The following is a 21,458-nucleotide window of genomic DNA, read 5'->3' as shown; positions in this document are numbered from 1 at the left end:
CACTTATTTATTTTTACCTTTGTTGCTTGTGCTTTGGGTATCATACCAAAAATCACTGCCAAGACTAATGTCAAAGAGCTTTCTCCTATGTTTTCTTCTAGGAGTTTTACAGTTTGTTACAACATAAACATGTTTAAATGATTTTAAATAACTAATAGCCATTTATTCAAATAAAAAGTCTGTGATGTAAAATTATTTAGTCAAAAACTAGTTTTCCATATAATAGTTGCAAAAGATAGGAAGTTCAGAATTTGATATGATCTGTTGAGATTCACAAAAGCCAACAAATAATGCAGAAGAGGTTAAACATTGTGGCTTATGTTATAAACTCCTATTATCTGTACATGGAATTAAAAATATGATTAGCACTTACTGAAGAAATAAACAAGGCAGCCATTGACTAGCTCTAAGAAACTGTGCTTGACAAGTATTTTCCTCCTTAAGTCATCTGTTCATTGGAAGAGGAGGGCCAATATTCCATAAGAAATATCAATGTTTTTCTCTAAGAACCATTAAAGACAATGACCCATAAACATATTTTAGGTTTCTTCTCCAGCACCCATTCTCACTCTAAATAGCTTAGGATAACTTTATGATTTACAAGTCTATATCTAGGTTTGCATATTATGAAGTAGACAGAATAACTGACTGATAAATTTGAATTATGTAATTAGTAACTTCTAAGCTTTTAGTATTTGTGGCAAACTGATGAGACTCTACCTCTTTCAAGAAGAATACAGAATATATCTTTTTAAAATAATTGTATATCTATACAGTAAAATAGCTGATATCAAAAAAAAGTCATCAAAAAAGAGCTTGAAAATATTTAAGAAAATAAATGCTTAAAGACTGTATGCACGGAATGATTTCATTTTTTTGTAAATACAATATAATTAACATGTGTATATAAGTACAAAGGAAAAAAGTTTACAAAATGCTATATCAAGATGTTAACCATGATTATCTATCATGATCATATTACCATACAAAAGAAGAAAAATTGTTAATGCATTTAGCATTAATAAATCACAGTTGCAAATTGCTAATATAAAGTAATTAGATATGAGAATAACAAATCTTTAGCAGGCCATAGTTAGTGATTTTGTACATGATACACTTACTTCATTTAATGCCCCCAACAAATACTTGAACACCTGTTATATGCCAACCACTAGCGCAGTGCTTACTAGAAAGAAAATGAATGGGACAGACATCATCTCTGTCCTTTTATAGCTCAGTCTAGAAGACCTCTGACATCACTCAGGTAATTTATCAATAGGATGGGTGATATAAAAAGGGGGGTTGTCTGTGCATCCTGTGTAAATAAATCAAAAAGTCCAAGGATAGGACTGCTCTTTACAGCATTAATTAAATAGTTTTAAAACTAGGAATAACCTAAATGGCCAATAATACAGAACTGGTTCAGTAAATTATGCTATATCCATGTAGTTAAATATTATATAGAATCATATTTAAAAAAAATTTACAAACAAGGGAAAGTACTTAAAATGTATATAGTTAATATAGTTAATAAGTTTCACACCTGAAAATTATATAATTATATTAACCAATGTTACCCAAATAAACTTGATTAAAAAAAAAAGTTTCTAAATAATATGTACAAAATGATACCATTTCTATAAATATATAAAAATGTGTACTTACATACATATAAAAGCATGTATACACATAACATATACATACAGACTAGAAGGGCCCAAACAAAAATGATAAGAATTATCATTATCATGCTTTACTTGTGAAAACGTTAAAAGCTATCCTAATGGCTATGCCCAGAACAGTGTCTAGCAGAGTAGGACTTCAATATAGATTTATAGAAGGCAGGAAAGCAGAGGCAAACTCACTTTGAAGAGATTGCATAGTATCTGGCTATCTACAAAGCCAGAAAATGTGGAAGGTAAATACAGCAGGTAGATGAAAAGGGAAAGGATTGCTCTGGGGTGAAAATATGGATTAAGAGAGCAGGAAAGATAGCCTACAAATAAAAATAAATTTCAGTATTTATTTTCTTTTTACCTGAGAATGCGTCTCATTTTCTTGCAGCTGTGTTTTCAGTGTCTCATGTTGTGTGCTTAGCTTGTCCGTTATTTTCTTAAAGGCATTTCTCCGAGTTGATAACGCTATTTTCTCCTGATGTAATTTCTAGATAAATCCAAATAGAAGTAAATAACAGGAGTTAGCGAATATCTAGTAAGTCAATTTAAAATGAATTTGACAAATACTTTCAATGATATTCTGATAAAATTCTACCAAGGCTAGAATTACTCTAAAACTGTTTGTAAAAATATCCTTTGAACTATAAGCTAAATTAATATTAACTATATTAATAATAGCTCTCTTAAGGCTGCCGTATCTGTTCCTACTTCACCAATTTTTATGTTAATGTAAATGGCAATGAAAAAACACTAACAAGTCTTAAGTAGGAAAATGTCATAATCAAATCTGCATTTGATAAAATTCCTATTTGTTGAAATGCTTTATCCCTTCCTTTTCAATTTGTACCTTTGGTTTAAAACTTAAATCACTCTAAACTCCTACTATATATGTAAATGTCTTTATTTTTTCTTAACATATATCAAATAATGAACTGAAATTAAGCTTTATAAACTATATAATTAAATTTGATCAAGAAAAATAATTTGAATAATAACTTCATAAAACTGTTACTATTTACCTTTTTCTTTTCTTCACCGGATGATTTTAAAGCTGGCAAATCATTAAATGTCTCCAGATCAATTATCATTTGCTTAATTTTGTTTTTTAGGGATAGCTGTTCCTCAGTCATCTTACTTTCCAGAAGCTCCATTTTCTGCAGATCCAACTGTAGACGTTGACTATCTGAAACAGAGGAAAATTCAAGTCCGTAATTAGTCAAAACTTTATTTCTCTCACAAAAGGAAATGTAATGCAAACATTAAAAAATCATGTTTTATAAGAGTTTTGGTAAAAGAAACATGTTCATTGCAACCTATGAGATAATAAAAATTAAGAAGAAAAATATTCATCACCTAGGTAACCAACGTACCTGATATATATTACACTTATCTTCATGCTCATATGAACATATGAGTCTTTTTTCTTATTGAATATAACATATGAGATAAAGACCCATTATTTTTAATAAGAGCATGACACAATTATGTGGGGGGAAGCAAGTTACAAATATTTTGTAATTTATATATATGTATATGTATATATATATCTATATAAGTATATATAGATACACACACACACACACACACACACACACTTGAGCAAGTCATCAATAAGTTTTAAATGAGAGTGTGGTACGATTAAATTTTAGAATGTTCACTCTGCTTGCAATGTGGACAATTAATAGGAATAGCATTAAGTGTTAAGTGTTGATTCAGTGACCTAGGCAAGAAATTTTAGACTGGTGCAGTCACTTTGGGTATTTTTTTTCATTAAACAATGTTTCTTAAATGCTTTCTATGTGCCAAAAAAACTTCTATGCATAGGGGATGTGGCAATGAACAAAGCATATGACTATATATATGAAATATACAGTTATGTCAGATGGAGACAAATGTAGGAGAGATGTGCAGGGACTCAAGAGGAATTAGGGATTTGAGATTAATAAAATAGGCAATCGACTGGACACAGTGATTGAGCAATGAGGAGTCAATGCAGAATCCATTTCTGACTTGAGTAAATGAGTAGATAGTAGGGTAGGCAGAGGGAGATAACAAACTTTTGTCTAGGGAGGGGAATGAGATGAAAGTTTGAAGTCAGTTTAATAAATGTTGAGTTTAAGATATATCTCAGAAACATCCAATTAGAGATAAGATGTCCAAGTATGAGTCTGTGAGGTCCAAAGATAACAGACTTTGAAATCATCAGCATAGAGATGAGAAGTAAAGCTGTGAGAATGACTGAAATCATCAAGAGAAAAGGATTCATGCCAGAACCTATATGAATACCAAAGTTTTAAAGAATAAATAGACATGAAGGAGAAAAAGAAATAACCAAAGAAATAAGAGAAAATCTGAAGCCACAGGGGAAAGACATTTCAAGAATAAAAATGGTTTGTAGTGTACAATACTACTAAGAGATTAAAAAAACCCTACAAAATATGTGTTAAGACTTATTGATCAGGAGGACCTTGATGTATCTGTTGAGAATAGATTTCATAAAAAGAAATAGGACTAAGAGTGAGAGGAAGGTTTTAAGAGACTTGGCTGTGAAACCTTTGAAAGGGAGTGAGACAGTTGAGCAGACAATACCCAGGAAAGGCCTTTTCTTTTTGTCTAGATGGGTTAAAATATACAAAAAAGACTGGAAATAAAAATGCCAAAATTTTAAAAGAAATATAGACTTTTGATAATAGGATTATAAATATTTTTAATTTTCTTATTTTCACTGTTCGATATCTCTTCTAAATATAAATTTCATTTATAATCAGAAAACAGTATTTGTTCAAAATATTCCCTTCTGATAGAACTTTATGATACCTACCTTCTCTATTTCAGAAACTTCTTAACTTTGTGATTCTGACTTTATAAGTCCTTTTTTAAAGAGAGAGAAAAGAAGAGAACCAATATTACTGAGTACCTGAAATGTGCCTGACTTTCCATGTTATCTGATTTACTTTGTATAACAGCATTAGGGGGTAAATGTTATTATATGACAAAACTGAAGCTTAGAAAGGCAATTTGCCCAAAGTCACACAACCAGTCAGGCTTTGGTACTCAAAGATATTATCATCTTTACGAAAGTTTCATTTTTAAAAGAACAAATATTACTTTATGATAAAGAAAAAAGATGCTTCTATGAGCAACAGTGAGTTATAGGAACAGGAACAATAATACTTTGTCAATTTTGCTACACCAGGTTTCCTTCCCCAGGCATCATTCTTTGATCAGCTTTCCTTATTTTACTTTACCAAAGTAAAACCTGATTAGAGCTAACTAAAAAATGGATACTAAAATGGAATTGAAATACCTATCCTGCATATCCAGGGGAAGAAATATGAATTCAAACCTGGTTGACCAGTTTCCCTTCTCCTGTGTTCCCAGGGTTAGGACTGTTAATAATCCTACACATCTTACTTATTTGTAGATAGAAGCATAGTGTAATGCATTTTCATCTTAGAACATTTTGCCTTCACTTTTCCTCTATTTTAAAGTAGTGATATAAGAACCCTCAGAAAAATAATGATAGTATTTCAGAGGGTCGAAGCCAAACATAAACATCTTCCTTTTGTTACACAGAAATTTAGGGAGGAGTAAAAGATTTTTATATTGAAATAATAAATTTATTACAGAATTTAAAGTAATTTTTAAGGAAAAATTTAATCTTAGTAAAATGTATTATTCCTCATATGTACATCTTATTTTTCTCTGGTTCCTTTCATTGTTTTCTCTTTATTGTTACATCTCAGCAGTTTGACTGTGATGTGCTTAGGTGAGAAATTTTTATATTAATCCTGTTTGGAGTTCAATGAGTTTCTTAATCTGTAAAATTAAGTTGTTCATCAAATTTGTGAAATTTTTAGCCACTACTTCTTCAATAACTTTTCTCCCCCATTTCTGTCTCTCCTCTCCTTCTGGGACTCCAATCACATGCGTAGTCAACTGCCTAAAATTGTCCCACAGGCCATTTAGGCTCTGTTCATTTTTATTTCTTCTTCGGATTGGATAATTTCTATTGATTTATCTTCAAGTTGACTAACTTTTGTTTTTTTCTTCTGTCTTCAATCTTCAATTAAGGTCATTCAGTGAAATTTTCCCTTTTACTTATGTTTTCAATTCTAGAATTTTCACTTGGTTCTTTTTTTACTTTCCATTTCTTTGCGGTATTCTCCATCTATTCATTTATTATGATTTTATGTTCCTTTAAGTCCTTAAATGTGTTTATAAACTTTTAAAGTCCTTTTTATTTCAACATCTGGATTATCTCAGGTCAGTATATAGTGACTACTTTTCCCTTGACTCATGTTTTCCTATTTCTTCATATATGTAGGTTCTATAATATAATGGACATTTTAAATGATATGGTGTAGAGCCTCTGACTTTCCTTTGCTCCTTTCAAGAACGATTTGTATTATAAATGAGCAATAAACTCTGCTAAACTGACTCTAAACTTTCATCCTTAGGAGGGGGCAGCATCTGAAATCTCTGTAATCAGCTCTTTCAACTTCTGGCTGCTACTTTTTTCTAGGTCCCCTAAAGTCTACCCAATGCATACATAGTTCAAGAGTCTGATTGGAATTTAGGTAGAGTTTATATAGGCATAACTTAAAGATATTGCTGGTTTGGTTCCAGACCACTGCAATGAAGTATCTCAAAAAAGTGACATACATGTTATTAAAAAACATATACATATATGGACTTAGATGTTGTTAAAAGGGTTTTGTTTAGTTAGATTCATATATCTACTAGGGCTAGAAATAGTTAATGAGAATTAAAATGTTGAACGAGCGACTAAGGCTTATGGTTTCAATGCTCTAAATAGGAAATGTACTTAGCTTGTACATTTCAAATGTTTGGTGAAAGAAGTTATATAAATCTAACTACAAATTTAATTTGAAGATGTATTAAGGAAATATATTTAAGATCTATAGAAACTGCTTTTCCTAGAGAAAGGGAGAAAATGGTTGGTATAGGGTAAAGTTTATCTTCCCTTAACAGCAGCCCCCATGAAAAGCTAAAAGCTTCTCCAAGAGAAGAGACAGGAAGAGGATGCAGACTAGTTCCTTCTGATATGCTATGAAGTTGCAAAGTTTACCAAGCAGTGTGTACACAGTAGCAAAATCTCAGAAGAACCACTTTGACCTGGGGAAATGTTTCTCAAATATTCTGCCATCAGTGCATTTGTTTATTCCCTGGAGTTTCCTTTCCAAAAATATAAATAAAAACTATTGCTGACAGATTCCTTGCTTCTTTACTCATGCAGTACACCAGTGTTTCTCAATTTTTTTTTCATTACTATTCCCCTAAGCAATCTTTTGTAGATATTTTTTTCCCAAATGCCTCTTTCCTGTAAAATTTTTATATTACTGATGTAATTTATATCTGTTTATGTACTGTGACCTTCTGGAGGGCCATAAACCATAATAATATCCAAATTTTTTTTTACCCTCCCCCAAAGAAGTAATTTACTCCCTTGGGAGTGCTATTGCCCCATTAAGAAACCTGGAGTACACTAAGAAAATCAGGTAAAGTTCCAACTACAACCTCGAGGGCTTAAAAGGGTGGGAATTCACAGAAGGGAAATGTAAAATTCATTATCTTTGAAAAGTAAACCAAAATATTATAAACCTCTTACAGCAATTTCCAGATATAAGAATTTTTTTCTGGGGAATGGTGTTAAGGAAAGAGGAAAATAATTTATATGTTTGGTTTAAATTAACACTTAAAAATAAGTGAGAAATTAAATTAATTGTAGGAGATAGAGAATTCAAACATTAATAAGAGAAATTTTTAGTAAAATCTTTATCAAAGTAATAAACTGAATTCTTATCTCCAATGAAGCCAGTTCTAATTCTTTTTCAACTCTATATCTCTGGAGAATGTAAACACAAAGTATAAAAATATGGGAGGAATACAAAGTCCTGATTATTGAATTTATTTTCTGGTATTGATATCTACCTTTAAAAAAATTTGTTTTTCAACAGCCAATACACAAAAACAGCTTAGAGGAAACAAAAACCTATTGAATATTGACCTTAGGTAAATGAAAAATTTTAAATTATGGTCTAAAACACAAAATAATAGTTTCCTAGATGGAGTAAGTAAACATAAAATACTTTATGAAGAAAGAAAATTAAAATGTAAAAATATTCATAATCCTATATATCCAAAATAATTAAAAATAGGATCTCAAAGAGATATTTGCACATCTGTATTCACTTGCAGCATGATTCACAATAGCGGAGAGTTAGAAACAACCTATCTATCAACGAATAAATGAATAAAGAAAATGTAGTATGTCCCTATGATGGAATATTATTCAGCCTTAAAAAGAAGGAAACCCTGTCACGTATTACAACATAGATGACCCTGAGGACATAATGACAAGTATATAAACCATTTGCAAAAGGTAAATATTGCATGATTCCTTTTATATAAAGTATCTAGAGTAGTAGAACTTATAGAAACAGAAAGTACAACATGGTTACCAGCGAGGAAGGGTAAAGGGGAGTTGTTCAATAGGTGTATGTATCAGGTATGCATGATGAACAAGTTCTAGAGCTCTACTGCACAAACTCCATATAGTTAACATAACTATACTGTACACTTAAAAATAGGTAAGATGGTAAATTTTGTTATGTGTTCTTTATCACAATTAAAAAACACTTGTAGTCAAACTAATAGTATGTAAAAACCAAATTTAGAATGATCTCTAGCTGCCTGGCATATAATTTAGATATATAAATAAAACTATAGAAAACAAACTCTAAACAAATCTGGACAGATAAAATATTCTTAAATGTGTAGAATAACAACTGTCTACTTATAACATCAATCTAAATTCAACTGTATATTAACAGGATTTAGAGTGTATTCATAGGTTCAAAATCCCTTAAACTCTGAGGCAGTCTGTGTTTTAGAATGTAGAATTCATCAGATTTTTGAAAATACACAGTGCATATACTGATGATTATATAACTCCCACAGCAAGGGCAGAGGCAGCATCCTGTCATCAAGTACATAAACACTGCTGCAACAACAAGTATGAACAGTCACACTAGGTAGGATAATTAAAGACTATAAATAGCTTCATGTCAGTTCAGGTTAGATTAGGTTTTGCTGACAAGCTTTTTAAATTTTGAGATTCAAGATAAATAGATATTATGGATGCATTACTCCAAATATTAAGTCTCACTCCACATGATCTTGCAACTGCCAGAGTAATTCCAAGCAGACAAAGCTGCCACACATTAACATAAAAAGCTAATTCAAAGCTGCCACATGTTAGCATAGTTAGAATCTGTTTAAAAACCAAAGATTCCATAAATATTTTTACATGACTCTTTAAGTTCGATTTTATATATTTGTTTCTAATCACTGTCTGCACTAATCAAATGTCAACCACTAGCCAGCCACATACAGCTTTTGAGCAATTTGAATGCGGCTAGTCCAAATTTAGATGGGCTGTGACTGTAAAATCTCAATGATCATTTTTATTGATAACATGTTGAAATAATAATATTTTGGATACACTAGGTTAAACAAAATATATTATTAAAATTCACATGTCTCTTTAATTTTTTAATATGGCTACTAGGAAATTTAAAATTATATTTATGGCATTATATTTTTGTTGGACAATACTGCTCTATTCTCATATTAGTCATCATGGTGGAAAATAATTATAATTAAAACATTACTTCCTCTAAAACACCTCTCCTAACCACCCAAGACTGCAGTGGATATGAGCACTATGTACTTACATTGCTTCTTATGCTTCTATCATAGCACCGTTTCGTTATATTTTAATTGTTTATTTGTCATTCTATCACAAAGTTCCCTGAGGAAAAGGACTGGAATTTTCTTAATCTCTATATACCCAGATTATAGCACAGGCATAGAGCATATTTTTAATAAATGTTAAATGAATAAGAATATCTCAATGAAATACTATTAAATTGATGTGAAAAGTCACAGAGAAGTGTGAGACTATAAATATCTGGAGCAATAGGCTATCATAAGCTAAATCCTTAGTCTTTCAAAAAAATCAATGAGAATAATAGATTTTAAAAGTTTCAATTTTGTTACAGAAAAAAAAAAAGATATTAAAATTTAGGTTGTGTTCTCACCTGAAGTCAAATTTCTGGCTGTACTTTGTGATTTCTGCATTTCGGTAGATTTAAAATTAAGATCATCCTGCATTATTTTCAGCTCTTGATTGGTGATAGAGGATATCTGTTTCATACGATTTATATTCTGTATTTGCAGAGAAATAAAAATGGAAAAAATTTGACCGATTTAACTCTCCAATAAAACTACTGGAAAACACTGCTAAAGGACTAGATTTTTGAATGGGTATTCTTTTTTAAAATACATCATTCATTATATATGTGTTATATAAGAATACAGTGAGATTCAAAGTCAGGTTTTCACAATAGGGAAAGGCTAAATAAAAATTTGGAATTGTTTCTTTTACATTTGCTTTATTTCATTGTATAAAAAATTCAACTACACTATTTTAGGAACTGATTTGAGTTTTAAAACATAAGAACATTGAAAAAAAACATGCCTTTTCCCTCCCATGCTACCATATACTAACTAGAAGCTGCTCAATAAACATTTTTTGATCAATTAAAATACTAATTGGCTATCTTGTACTCTTGCAGATAAATCTTAATAATTACTCTAAATTAGTTCCTCGCTTACTACTATTGCTATTATACATGTTATCTTTTTTCTCTGTCATCCAATTAATTAGCCGAATTTTGTTAGAAAGATAAAATTAATAGTTCACAGAAACAAACTAACGAGCAGGGAAATTTCAAGGGAAGTTTAAATGCACAAATGTAATAGTCAACCACTACATTTTTTGAGTTGTATTTGGAAAAGGTAATCACAGTAAAAATAGTGAGGACACCAAGACAGGCACATGGTACTTACTCGACTACTATGCTCCAAAAGTGCAACAATGTTGGCTTCTATCTGTGCTTTCCTTTCCAGTTCCTGATTCTTAGTTTCCTCAAAAGTTTCAATAAAAGCTGACAATTGAAAATTGTGATGAGACATTATAGTTGATATAGTTAACGACTCTGATTTGTAGGTCTTAAGAACACATTATATAAATTCAAAGCAAATTTTAATCTATCAATGTTTAATACTTTGTTAGCCCAAGGGTAATTAAATTACTCAAAAAAAATATTTCTATGCACTTTCAAACTTTAAAGCTTTTAATTGTTATGATCTTAATACAAGTAAACTAAAAATTTATATAAGCCTAGAAGTAACAGTTGATATAAAGGAAATTAGAAATAATGTTTACATAGGCTCTCTTTAATACAGCTACATTAATATCTATAAGTAGACACTAACTTCACTTCTAAAATCAGTATTACCAATTCCCTATTTTATCTGAAAATGAGTATTTTACTTATAATGCTGTGCTAATCTCAACTAATTAAATTTAATAATTTATTCAGATTATAAATATCCTAAGGAATCATCCTTTTTCTTGTCTAATATAGAACTAGTACATAATTTGCTGTTATTTACATTCTTAAAGTATTTCTATAGATCTTCCAAAAATAAAAACTTACAGTTAAAAATAATTTTTCTATTATCAAAAATAAATAAATAAAAGAATTAATTTTGAGGTAATTAATTTTAGGTACTTGCTGAGATTTTAAATAAATCATAGGATATTGTTAAATCAGAGTTGGCAATTACTGCTTTATAGCATGCTTCTATGAAAGTAATTACTGACATCAGACCTATAAAACTTCAGATTATAGCAAAATAATTTAAGAAAGAAACCAGTAATAGAAAACATATATGTCAATTTTGAAAACTCTAAATATACAATGTAAGCTTAAGTCAAAATTTTTTTTAAGTGAAAAGAAATCGCAACCGAAGGCTATTAAAGTTACAGTTAGTGACAGAACCAAGTAACAAGATCTGAGATGAGTGGTACTAAGTAATGAAATAAGTCTTATAAAAAGCTAAAAAAGGTGAGATATTAAACATTAGAAAGCATGTAAAAGAGAATAGTGAACATTCAATTAGTAAGTGGTCTACAGATTCTCTATACAGACTATAAGTACTAGAACTAGAAATCTAACCCTAACATACAAACATTCATACGCACACATACATGTACGAAACCTTTTTAGAATTCTCTACTTATCTCTAAACTATGCTAGATATTTAGTAATTCTTCAAGGCAAATGCTTTGAATCTCCACATTTCTGTATTTATTAGCTATTATATCTTCCCACATAAGATCTCTGATTTGGTATAAAGGAACAGCAACCTGAGAATATAATATCATATCTATAAGATTTTCACTTACTGTCCATATTTTCCTCCCTTTTTTTTAGCTCCTTGTATTTCTGATTCATTTCACCTATAAGAGATACCAAATATAACATTAATTTCAAACACTCTAGATATAGTGCTCTAAATAAGAAATATCTCTTAGGTTCTCCAAGTACCATTAGTCATTGATTATTCAATATTTTCAATTAGGTGATATTCTTGCATGCTGGAAAAAGCAATCTCTTAACTGGAAAGGGCTTACAGGCCTTCCAATGGTTCTCTATTATAGTCCCAACTTGAGCTATTCAACCTATACATAACACTGCTTGTGATGGGAAACATAAGCTCTCAAGAAGGACACTCCACCTTTAAATAGCTCACGATGGCAAGTATGATAGCAGGGTTGCTTAAGTCTAAAGATTTAACAAGAAATTAAAATGTACTTAATGCTATCATATGAAAAATAGAGGGTGCTATAGAAGCGCACGGCAAGGACATCTAATCTGGTTTGGGGAGTCAGGAAAATTTTCTCTAAAAAAGTAATATTTAGGCTGTGTTATAAAGAATAAATGAATAAGCTACCTGGTCTAAATATACAAGAATAAGTTCAAAGTCAAAGCATTACAAGTAGAGAACTTTGAAGGTGAGGATGAATACAGTAGCATAAGAAACTGAAAAAGAGGTATGGCGGAGGCAGAGAATGCAAGTGAAAAAGTGGCACGAATATTTGTTTGGGACATTTAAGAGCCAAAGTGAATGGATTTTGGTGAAGGTTAGATAGCGAGGAGTCAATTATGACTCCTATGTTTCTGACTTGGGTAACTGAGGACATGGTGGTATAATTAACTGAAAAGAGAGGCAAGATGAGGAAGAAGGTGTTTACAGCAGTTTTGGACATGTTGCATTTAATATATGTAAAAGGTATGTTTAAAAGGGCAAAAATCCAAGACCCAGACAGGTATATAAAATCTGACAGTATAGCTACATCACAGGGCTGTAGAGAAAGCAGAATAAATTTGTGCTTGCTCCAATGTGCAGTTTATTCATACAAGTCAGTTAGTCCTTAGCATTCTGGAGAAACTAATGAAGCTTATTAATATGATGCCCAGCAAGGATGGAGGGAATAATAGGCTACAGATTCCTAAAGAGGTTGTTATAAGGAGCAAATATCTAGATGGATTCTAGGAAGAAGAGTTCAAAGAAAATGGGGGACCCAACAGTAGAGTCCAGAGGCTAAAACCTAATGGTTAGCTTGCGTTCCATATATCCAGCTATAAAGGTATACAATTTTTCCAAATACTGACTACAGCAGCAATTAAGCTGAGGAATAGAGGAAAATAGTTGGGGCAGAACTCCTAATTACATGGAGGATGGATTTCTACTTGTACATAGACTTGCTTGGTAGGAAGCTGAGTTCCAAGTACACAACGGTGAAATCAAAGTCAGAGACCCGGGTCAGCAGACGGGTATTTTGCTTTCTGTTTTGAAAACATTTTTCCCAAACTCATTGAAGACAGCCGTGATACACAGGAAATCTTGTCAGTGCACCGCGCCCCCCACCCACCAAAAAAAAGTACTGGTAGTAAAAAGCTGAAAGTGAAAGCTACTGTCTAAGGAGAGTTAAATACCTAGTGGTAATGAATTCCTAGCCAGGGAACAGCCGGACCAACAGGAACATTGGGTTCATTCAGGCTAAGGCTTTGGATAAATTAACTTTATTGAACTACTAATCAGTTCAAAGGAAAATGAATGACCTTAGAGAATGCAGTATGATCAGTTGTGAGCAGAAGGATGGAGAATTTGCTGTTAATAACAAATTTGTAAATGATTAAGTTTTAAAAAAAAAAACACATTATAGACAAATTAAGATTAGTCCTATAATAATGTCATCATGCACTTCCTTAATGGCAATGTATTCTGAATGGGAAACAAAGAGAAAGAATTTATCGCATACATGATCTGATATACCCTCACAGAAGGGTGATGTGAATGTAAATGTTATATAACCTATATAAAGTAGCAGAAAAGCTGGTATCTGCTGAATCTGCCATGACCTAAGTTTCTAAGAAAGTCCTAGTTCCTTGTTGTGACTGTCTGAGAGCTGAATTCTTGAGAGACTAGGCAGGCATTAGGGGATTAGGAGGAAGCCTGCACCCTAGGCTTCATGGGAATTTAAGTAATCTTATCTTTCCTTTTCTAAACTTAAGAGAAACTCCTACACATACTGTTTCTAGTTCCTCATCTCGCTCCTAGACCTCAAGACATCAAAATGAGACGTCTCCTCCTGCCATTCCAATGAAATTGTTCATATATTATATGACTCCTCACTTAACAAATCCAAGAGAGTTTCCAATTCTTACCTTATTCTGCAATATTTGACACTATTGATACATCCTTCTTTCAATTTTTTTCATTATGTTCTTTGTTGGCGGTGGAGAGACTTATCTGGTTTTTCTTACTTTCAGATTCTTCCTTCTCTGTCTTATCTTCATGGCTTTCTCTCTTTTCTTCATTTAAATTCTTGGTTCTGCTCTTAGCTTACTTCTAATGCTACATTACAGCCCTAGAAATTCTTGTGGTCGAAGAACTCTCAAATTTGAACTTTTCCCTAATTTTCAGTTTGTTTTATCCAACTGCTTATTAGATACATTTATCTGGATACCTTTCAGGACATCGTAATACTAGTGTACTGTAATTAATCTCATTAGTCTCCCCTTCAAAGTGTATACCTCTTTGTATTCCCTATTACATTTGGAAGTCCTTCACCATACACTTATCATTTAACTCAGAAATCTGGGAGATTCTTCCCTCCTGCTCCCCTCATATCCATGCTCCTAGCTGCCATCAAACTGAACTGGAAGACATATCTGGTCAGTGATATCTGGTCAATGTCTCCAGTTACACAGCTGGCCAGCTGGATTAGAGAGGACAGAGCACCCATATATCTTAGCAGATTCCCAAGCTTTATAAAACCTCCTCCCGTAACACTATTAAGAAGAGAGGTCAGGGCACTAATGAACTGCTCTATGTTGTGATTTCTCAGTTGGATTAATAGATGAGCTACTTGTGAAAGGCAATGTATACATGTGAGTGGTCTTAGGTAAGGTATGATATATGGGTTGTTAACAAATTTATCCTTAGATTTGCTGATAGGAGAGGACAAGATCACAGATGGGGAAGCTAATCAGTATATGATTGTAGAGGTGCAAAGCAGGCAAGCAAAAAGGTCAAATTTAGTAAAATCAAGAATTAGAAGACCAAAGGAGAGAGAAAAGAACACACTTATAAAATGAAGGTGATTTCTGAGCTATCCTCAAATTCTGTGCATTTGATGTAATGATTGTACATAATTTATTCCAAATATACTGAGTATCTACTATGTAACAAGTACTAGGGATATCAAAATGAACAAGATAGTTACCAATCTATGCTAGAAGGGCTTACAATCTTTCAGGTGTACAAAAATAAAAAAGTTATAAGCAACAAAAGTGCTGTTACTGGGGTATGTATGAAGTACTATGGTACCTAGAAGCATGAAAAGAGTTCAGGAGGTTTTTACAAAGTATCATATCAGCAATATATTGTAACGAGTAATATGGGAATTATAGAGACGAATAAGATAGTTTCAAGAAATGTATACATAGAGACGAATAAGATAGTTTCAAGAAATGTATACCCTACCAAGACAAGTACTCCAAAATTTACACTGTAAATTCAAGGCTTTTTTTTTTTTCCCTTAAAGGGAGGAAAGAAAAAATAGGAACTGAATATTATGAAAGACTTGGAATAGGGCAGAAAGGACACCACTGCTTTTTGATACTCTCTGCTATAGCCAGCCAGTGGAATAAAGGAGATATGATCTTTTTGTACTACCAAGGGCTAAGTACCACCACAACCACCTTTGTCCTCACTGTGAGTACATTCATCTTACTCTTATTTTTCTGCCATCAAATGATGTTCTCTTAACTCAGGGCTTACAGAGCTAACTGGAATTTTATGCTCTGAGAGGTTGTTCTGATCTTAGAGAAGGTTTGATTGTCATTTTCTACAACAGGCTACCCCAATCTTCTTCCTGATCAATACCCAACAAGGCACATGCTAGAATCTCCCCTGGCCTCAAAGTCCCCAACTTGGAAGGCCTACTGATTTTGGAGGTAAAAGGGTAGCAAAAAGCAAAAAAAAAACAAAAAACAAAAAAACAAAAAAAACAAAAAACAAAACCCTAGTTTACCAACTACTACAAGACTGGCATGTTAAAATGAGTATATATTAAATTTAAAGTTTTAAGCTAACTTTTGCCTGAGGCATATCAACTTACCAATCATATATTCTCTGCGAAATGCTTTAAATTTATCAGGACAGTTTCTTTATAGCTATGCAGACAAGATCTGGCAATTCTATTTCTACACACTGGAGGCACTTTAAAAGTATGTAATACTTCTCTAAATATGTAAAAGTTAAATTATTACTAAAAGCCTCATAATTACTAAAGAAAAGAAAAAATACTATGTATAAGTTTGTTTCAACAGTCATAACAATAATACTATAATGAACAGTCCTTGGCATGCACTACCACAACATAAAGTCTTAATTACTTCCCAAAGCAGCAGTTATCCAACTTTAGCATACATGAGAATCATCAAGAGGGTCTGCTGACACATAAATTGCTAAGCTCTAACCCCAGGGTTTCAACATTTAGTAGGGTAGAACCCAAGAATTTTATTTTTAATAAGTTTCAGATGGTGCTGATATACTTGGTCTGAAGATACCATTATTCTAAAGGAAGATAAAAAGTATAGTTTAACCAATCTCTAAATTGAACAGTAAACAATGATTCATTCTTCATTGAATGTATACTGAGAAACTATAGAATACCAAAAGATAACCTACATTGAAACTAAATAGATTATTTTGTATATTATGGGGAAAATGTTAATGGGAAAATACTTTCCAAAACGCATTTTGGGAAAATAGAGGGTAGCTGAAGAGGAAAAAGAGGTTCAGACTTTCAGGTATAAAACAAGTAAGTCATGGGGATGTAAAGTACAGCATAGGGAATATAGTCAATAATATTGTGAAAGCACTGTACAGTGTCAGGTGGTTGCTGTACTTATCACAGTGATCACTTCTTTAGGTATATAAATGTTGAATAACTATGGTGTATAGCTGAAACTAATAAAATATTTTGTTACATTTTAATTAAAATCTTTAAAGAACTGAAATAGAAATACTACATGACCCAGCAATTCCACCTCTAGGTATCTATCTGAAGAAAATAAAAATACTAATTTGAAAAGATATATGTACATCTACATTCACTGCAGCATTATTTATAATACTCAAGATATGAAAGCAACCTAAATGTCCATCAACGGGTGATGGATAAAGAAAATGTAGTACATATATAATGGAATATACATTCCAGTAGAATATTACTCAGCCCTAAAAAAAGAAAGAGAACTTGTCTTTTGCAACAACATGAATGGACCTGGGTATTAAGCTAAGTGAAATAAGGACAAATACCATATGATTTGACTTATATGAGGAATCTAAAAAACAAAACAAATAAACAATACAAAAGAGAAACAGTCTCAAAGACAGAAGACAAACTAATGGTTGCCAAAAGTTAAGGGGGTCAGGGAAAAGGCAAAAACTGGTGAAGGAGAATACAAGGTACAAACTTCCAGTTATAAAATAAATAAGTCACAATGATGTAATGTATAGTATAGGGAATATAGTCAACACTATTGTAATAACCTCTACAATGGTCACTAAACTTAGCATAGTGGTCACTTCATCAGGTATATTAATATTGAATAACTATGTTGTACACCTAAAAGTAACATATTATATATTAACTATATTTTATTTTTAAATATTGTGGGTGAAAATTATTAAATAAAATGTATTCAAAAATACATTTTGGGAAAATCACCTGGAAAGTATTCAAGCTTTAGTTTGTAAATAGCATTAATAATAACATCCAATAACTAACATTTATGTACACTTTTTAAAATGCATGCTATTCTGAATTACACACACACACTCACATAACACTCCATTCCTCTAATTCCCACAGTAACCCTAAGAGGTAGGTAAGTACTATTATCTATACTGTAAAGATGAGAAAACTAAGGTACAGAAAGGTCAAGTAGCAATTCCAAGATCTCGTAGTAAAATAGAACAGCTCATATCTGAATCCAGGGATTCTGGTTGAAGAAACTGTGCTCTAAACAAAAGTATTCTGTCTTTATAAATTCCATTTTACCTGACATCACCAAAGAATATAAGCTTCTAACTTAGGCCTTACAACTGAGTATGAGTAAGTATTCTACAGAAAAACCAAAGTGGTATGTTTTACATTTTTACTACTTTTGAAAGAAATATATAAATCATGGTATAAATTGAAATAAGTTCATTCAGAGTTTAGGATAGTAACCAAATATCCTACAGTATTTTATGTATACTTCAATTGTAATACATATTTATCACACTGTGGTAATATTTAGATATCTATGTTATATTAGTAATCACATGATACTTGATTTTATAATTTATTCAATCTTTGGGAAGATACTGTATTTTGAAAATAAAGGAATAATTTGTAGTAAGTAATAACGTCCAAAATCCTTCTTGGGGAGGTATGTGACTATATTTTGTTAACTGTATTCATCAAAATTAGTCTGGGTATGAGGAAATCCAGAAAATTAGCCCCACCTTGTGGATCACTGTAATATTACAAATTCAGGTCCTAGAACAAAGTATGAATTGTCTGTCAGAAAAGTGAGCTTTATCCTGACTAAAAAAAAAAACTAAGAAATTTATAATAATTGGCATCGGTAAGGAAGCACTTTCATAAACTGTAGTTAGTACAATCTTTTCTAATAAATTTTGAAAAATAAATTTTCAAAAGCAATCGAAACTGCAAATATAAGTAACATTCTATTCCAAATTTCAATTCTGGAAATTAATTTCTTTTTTAACTTTTCAATTATAGTTGACGTATAATATTACATTAGTTTCAGGTGTAGAACCTAGATGTTAGACATTTATAACATAAGAAGTTATGATCCCAATAAGTCTAGTACCCATTTGACACCATACATAGTTATTACAATATTTATGACTATATTCCTATGCTGTAATTTAAATCTCTGTGATGATTTTTATAACTGGAAATTTGTATGTCTTATTAATCCATTAGAAATGTACAAGTTAACAAACACCTATGTAACAAGGTAACTGCAGCATTGCTCTTGGTAGCGAAAAATTAGAAACAAACTATCAATGTGGTACAGAAAATAATATTTAACAAGAATAACAACAATGATCTTAGCTAATAGTTGTTGCAAGTACTTAATGTGTGCCAGGCACCTCCCAGTCTGCTTCTAAAGCCCTGACCACTATGCTATACTTTTTAAATTGAAGTATATATCATCATACAGAAGAATGTACATTATATACAATTAAAAGACTATATAGCTCAGAAGAACTATATAGTATTATATATATATTCAAAATATATGCTTACAGATGTATAGAAAAAAAGTCTAAAAGGCCAAATATCAAATTGCAAATAATTACTTCTGAAGATTGGGATGAGTGTGAGAAGAAAGGAGGGAGTTTTTACTTTACACACTTTTGTACTGCTTTAATTTTTTTACATTAACTATATACAAGATTCATATATAAAAAGCAATTTTAAAAAGTAAACTGATCAGTATTTAAAAATAAACAAATTTAGAAATTTTTTAAACAAATTTATTACTTCTTTATGGTGTTACTGGTTAATGAAATCCAATAAATTTCAGCTGTACATTTTACCAGTAAGGCATATATATATTTACATTGTGTGTTCACCTCCCATGGTTATATTTCTTTCTGTCATCACGTATTTGACCCCTTTTACCCATCTACCTTCTCCCTCCCTTCTCCCTCCCTCCCCTCTGATAACCTCTAGTCTACTGTCCATGTCCATGAATCTGTTTCTCCTGTTCATCTGCTGCTTTTAGGTTTATATCCCACATATAAGCGATATCATGTGATTTTCAACTTTTTCTGTCTGGCTTATTTCACTTAGCATGATTATCTCAGGTCCATCCATGTTGTTGCAAATGGCAGTATATCATCCCTTCTTAGGGCTAATAGTCCATTGTATATATGTATCACAGCTCCTTTATCCAATTACCTATTGTAGGACACTTCAGTAGCTTCCACGTCCTTGCAAATATGAATAGTGCTACTATGAACATCGCTGTGGAATCTTTTAGGATATGAATTTTCAAATCTTTAGGGTTAATACCTAGTAGAGGGATTGCTGGATCATATAGTAGATCAATTCTTAGTTTTCTGAAGAACCTCCACACCATTTTCCATAATGACTGTACCAATTTGCAGTACCACCATCAGTGTATAGGGGTTCCTTTTTCTCCACATCTCTCCAATATTTGTTATTACTTGCCATGTTGATTATTGCTATGCTAACAGCTGTGAGATGGTATCTCGTGGTTTTGATTTACATTTCCCTAATAGCTAGTGATGCTGAGCATCTTTTCATGTATTTGTTGGACATTTGTATATCCTCTAGGAAGAGTGTCTGTTCAGGTCCTCTGCCTATTTTCTGATTGGATCTTTTTGTTGTTGTTATTTAGTTGTATGAGCTCTTTGTATATTTTGGATATTAGGCCTTTATCGAAGACATTGCTTGCAAATATATTTTCCCATTCAGATGGCTGTGTCTTTACCTTGTTGATGGTTTCTTTTGCTGTGAAGAGCTTTTTAGTTTGATGTAGTCCAATTCATCTATTTTTGCTTTCACATCCCTTACTTTTAAAGTCAAATTCATAAAATCCTCTTTAAGTCCAAGGTCTTGAGTTCAGTTCCTCTTCTATTTAATTGTTTCAGGACTTATATTCAGGTCTTTAATCTTTAATCCATTTTGAGTTAATTTTGGTGTGTGGTGATAGACAACAGTCTTGTTAAAATTCTTTTGCAGGTGGCCTTCCAGTTTTCCCAGCATCATTTATTGAAGAGAGTTTCCTTTCTCCACTGTATGTTTTTGGCCTTTTTGTTGAAAGTCATTTGCCCATGCAAACATGGGTTTACTTCTGGACTCTCGACTCTGTTCCACTGGTCTCTGTGTGTATGTTTCTAACAATACCATGCCTTTTTAATTACTGTCACTTTGTAGTATAATTTGAAGTAGGGTGGAGTGATGCCTCCAGCCTCGTTCTTTTTTCCCAGGATGGCTTTGGTACTGTGGGGTCTTCTGTGCTTCCATATAAATCTGATGATTTTTTGTTCTATTTCTTTAAAAAATGCCGATGGAGTTTTGCTGAAGATTGCATTAAATCTGTATAATGCTTTAGGTAATAAGGTCTTTTGGACTATGTTGATTCTTCCAATCCAAGAACAAGGAATAGCTTTCTATTTCTTTATATCTTCTTCGATTCCTTTTAATAGAATGCCTTTTAT

General features: G+C 31.8%; 1 protein-coding gene across 2 annotated transcripts in view; it reads right to left on the bottom strand.

The window, feature by feature from the left end:
* Nucleotides 1–21,458, bottom strand: part of IFT74 (intraflagellar transport 74) — a 73,663-nt gene that overhangs the window by 3,169 nt on the left and 49,036 nt on the right. For both annotated transcript variants that reach the window (XM_016156277.2, XM_016156276.2), the window contains exons 14-18: nucleotides 12,019–12,072; nucleotides 10,614–10,711; nucleotides 9,803–9,929; nucleotides 2,696–2,859; nucleotides 2,038–2,163 (exon numbers count right to left, since the gene is read on the bottom strand). In XM_016156277.2, the coding sequence (XP_016011763.1) occupies nucleotides 2,038–2,163; nucleotides 2,696–2,859; nucleotides 9,803–9,929; nucleotides 10,614–10,711; nucleotides 12,019–12,072 (569 nt within the window). The remainder of the gene's footprint in view (nucleotides 1–2,037; nucleotides 2,164–2,695; nucleotides 2,860–9,802; nucleotides 9,930–10,613; nucleotides 10,712–12,018; nucleotides 12,073–21,458) is intronic.

This window comes from Rousettus aegyptiacus, unplaced genomic scaffold (genome assembly GCF_014176215.1).
Source record: "Rousettus aegyptiacus isolate mRouAeg1 unplaced genomic scaffold, mRouAeg1.p scaffold_m13_p_3, whole genome shotgun sequence".
Lineage (NCBI taxonomy): Eukaryota > Metazoa > Chordata > Mammalia > Chiroptera > Pteropodidae > Rousettus > Rousettus aegyptiacus.
This window is presented reverse-complemented; position numbering and strand designations above follow the sequence as displayed.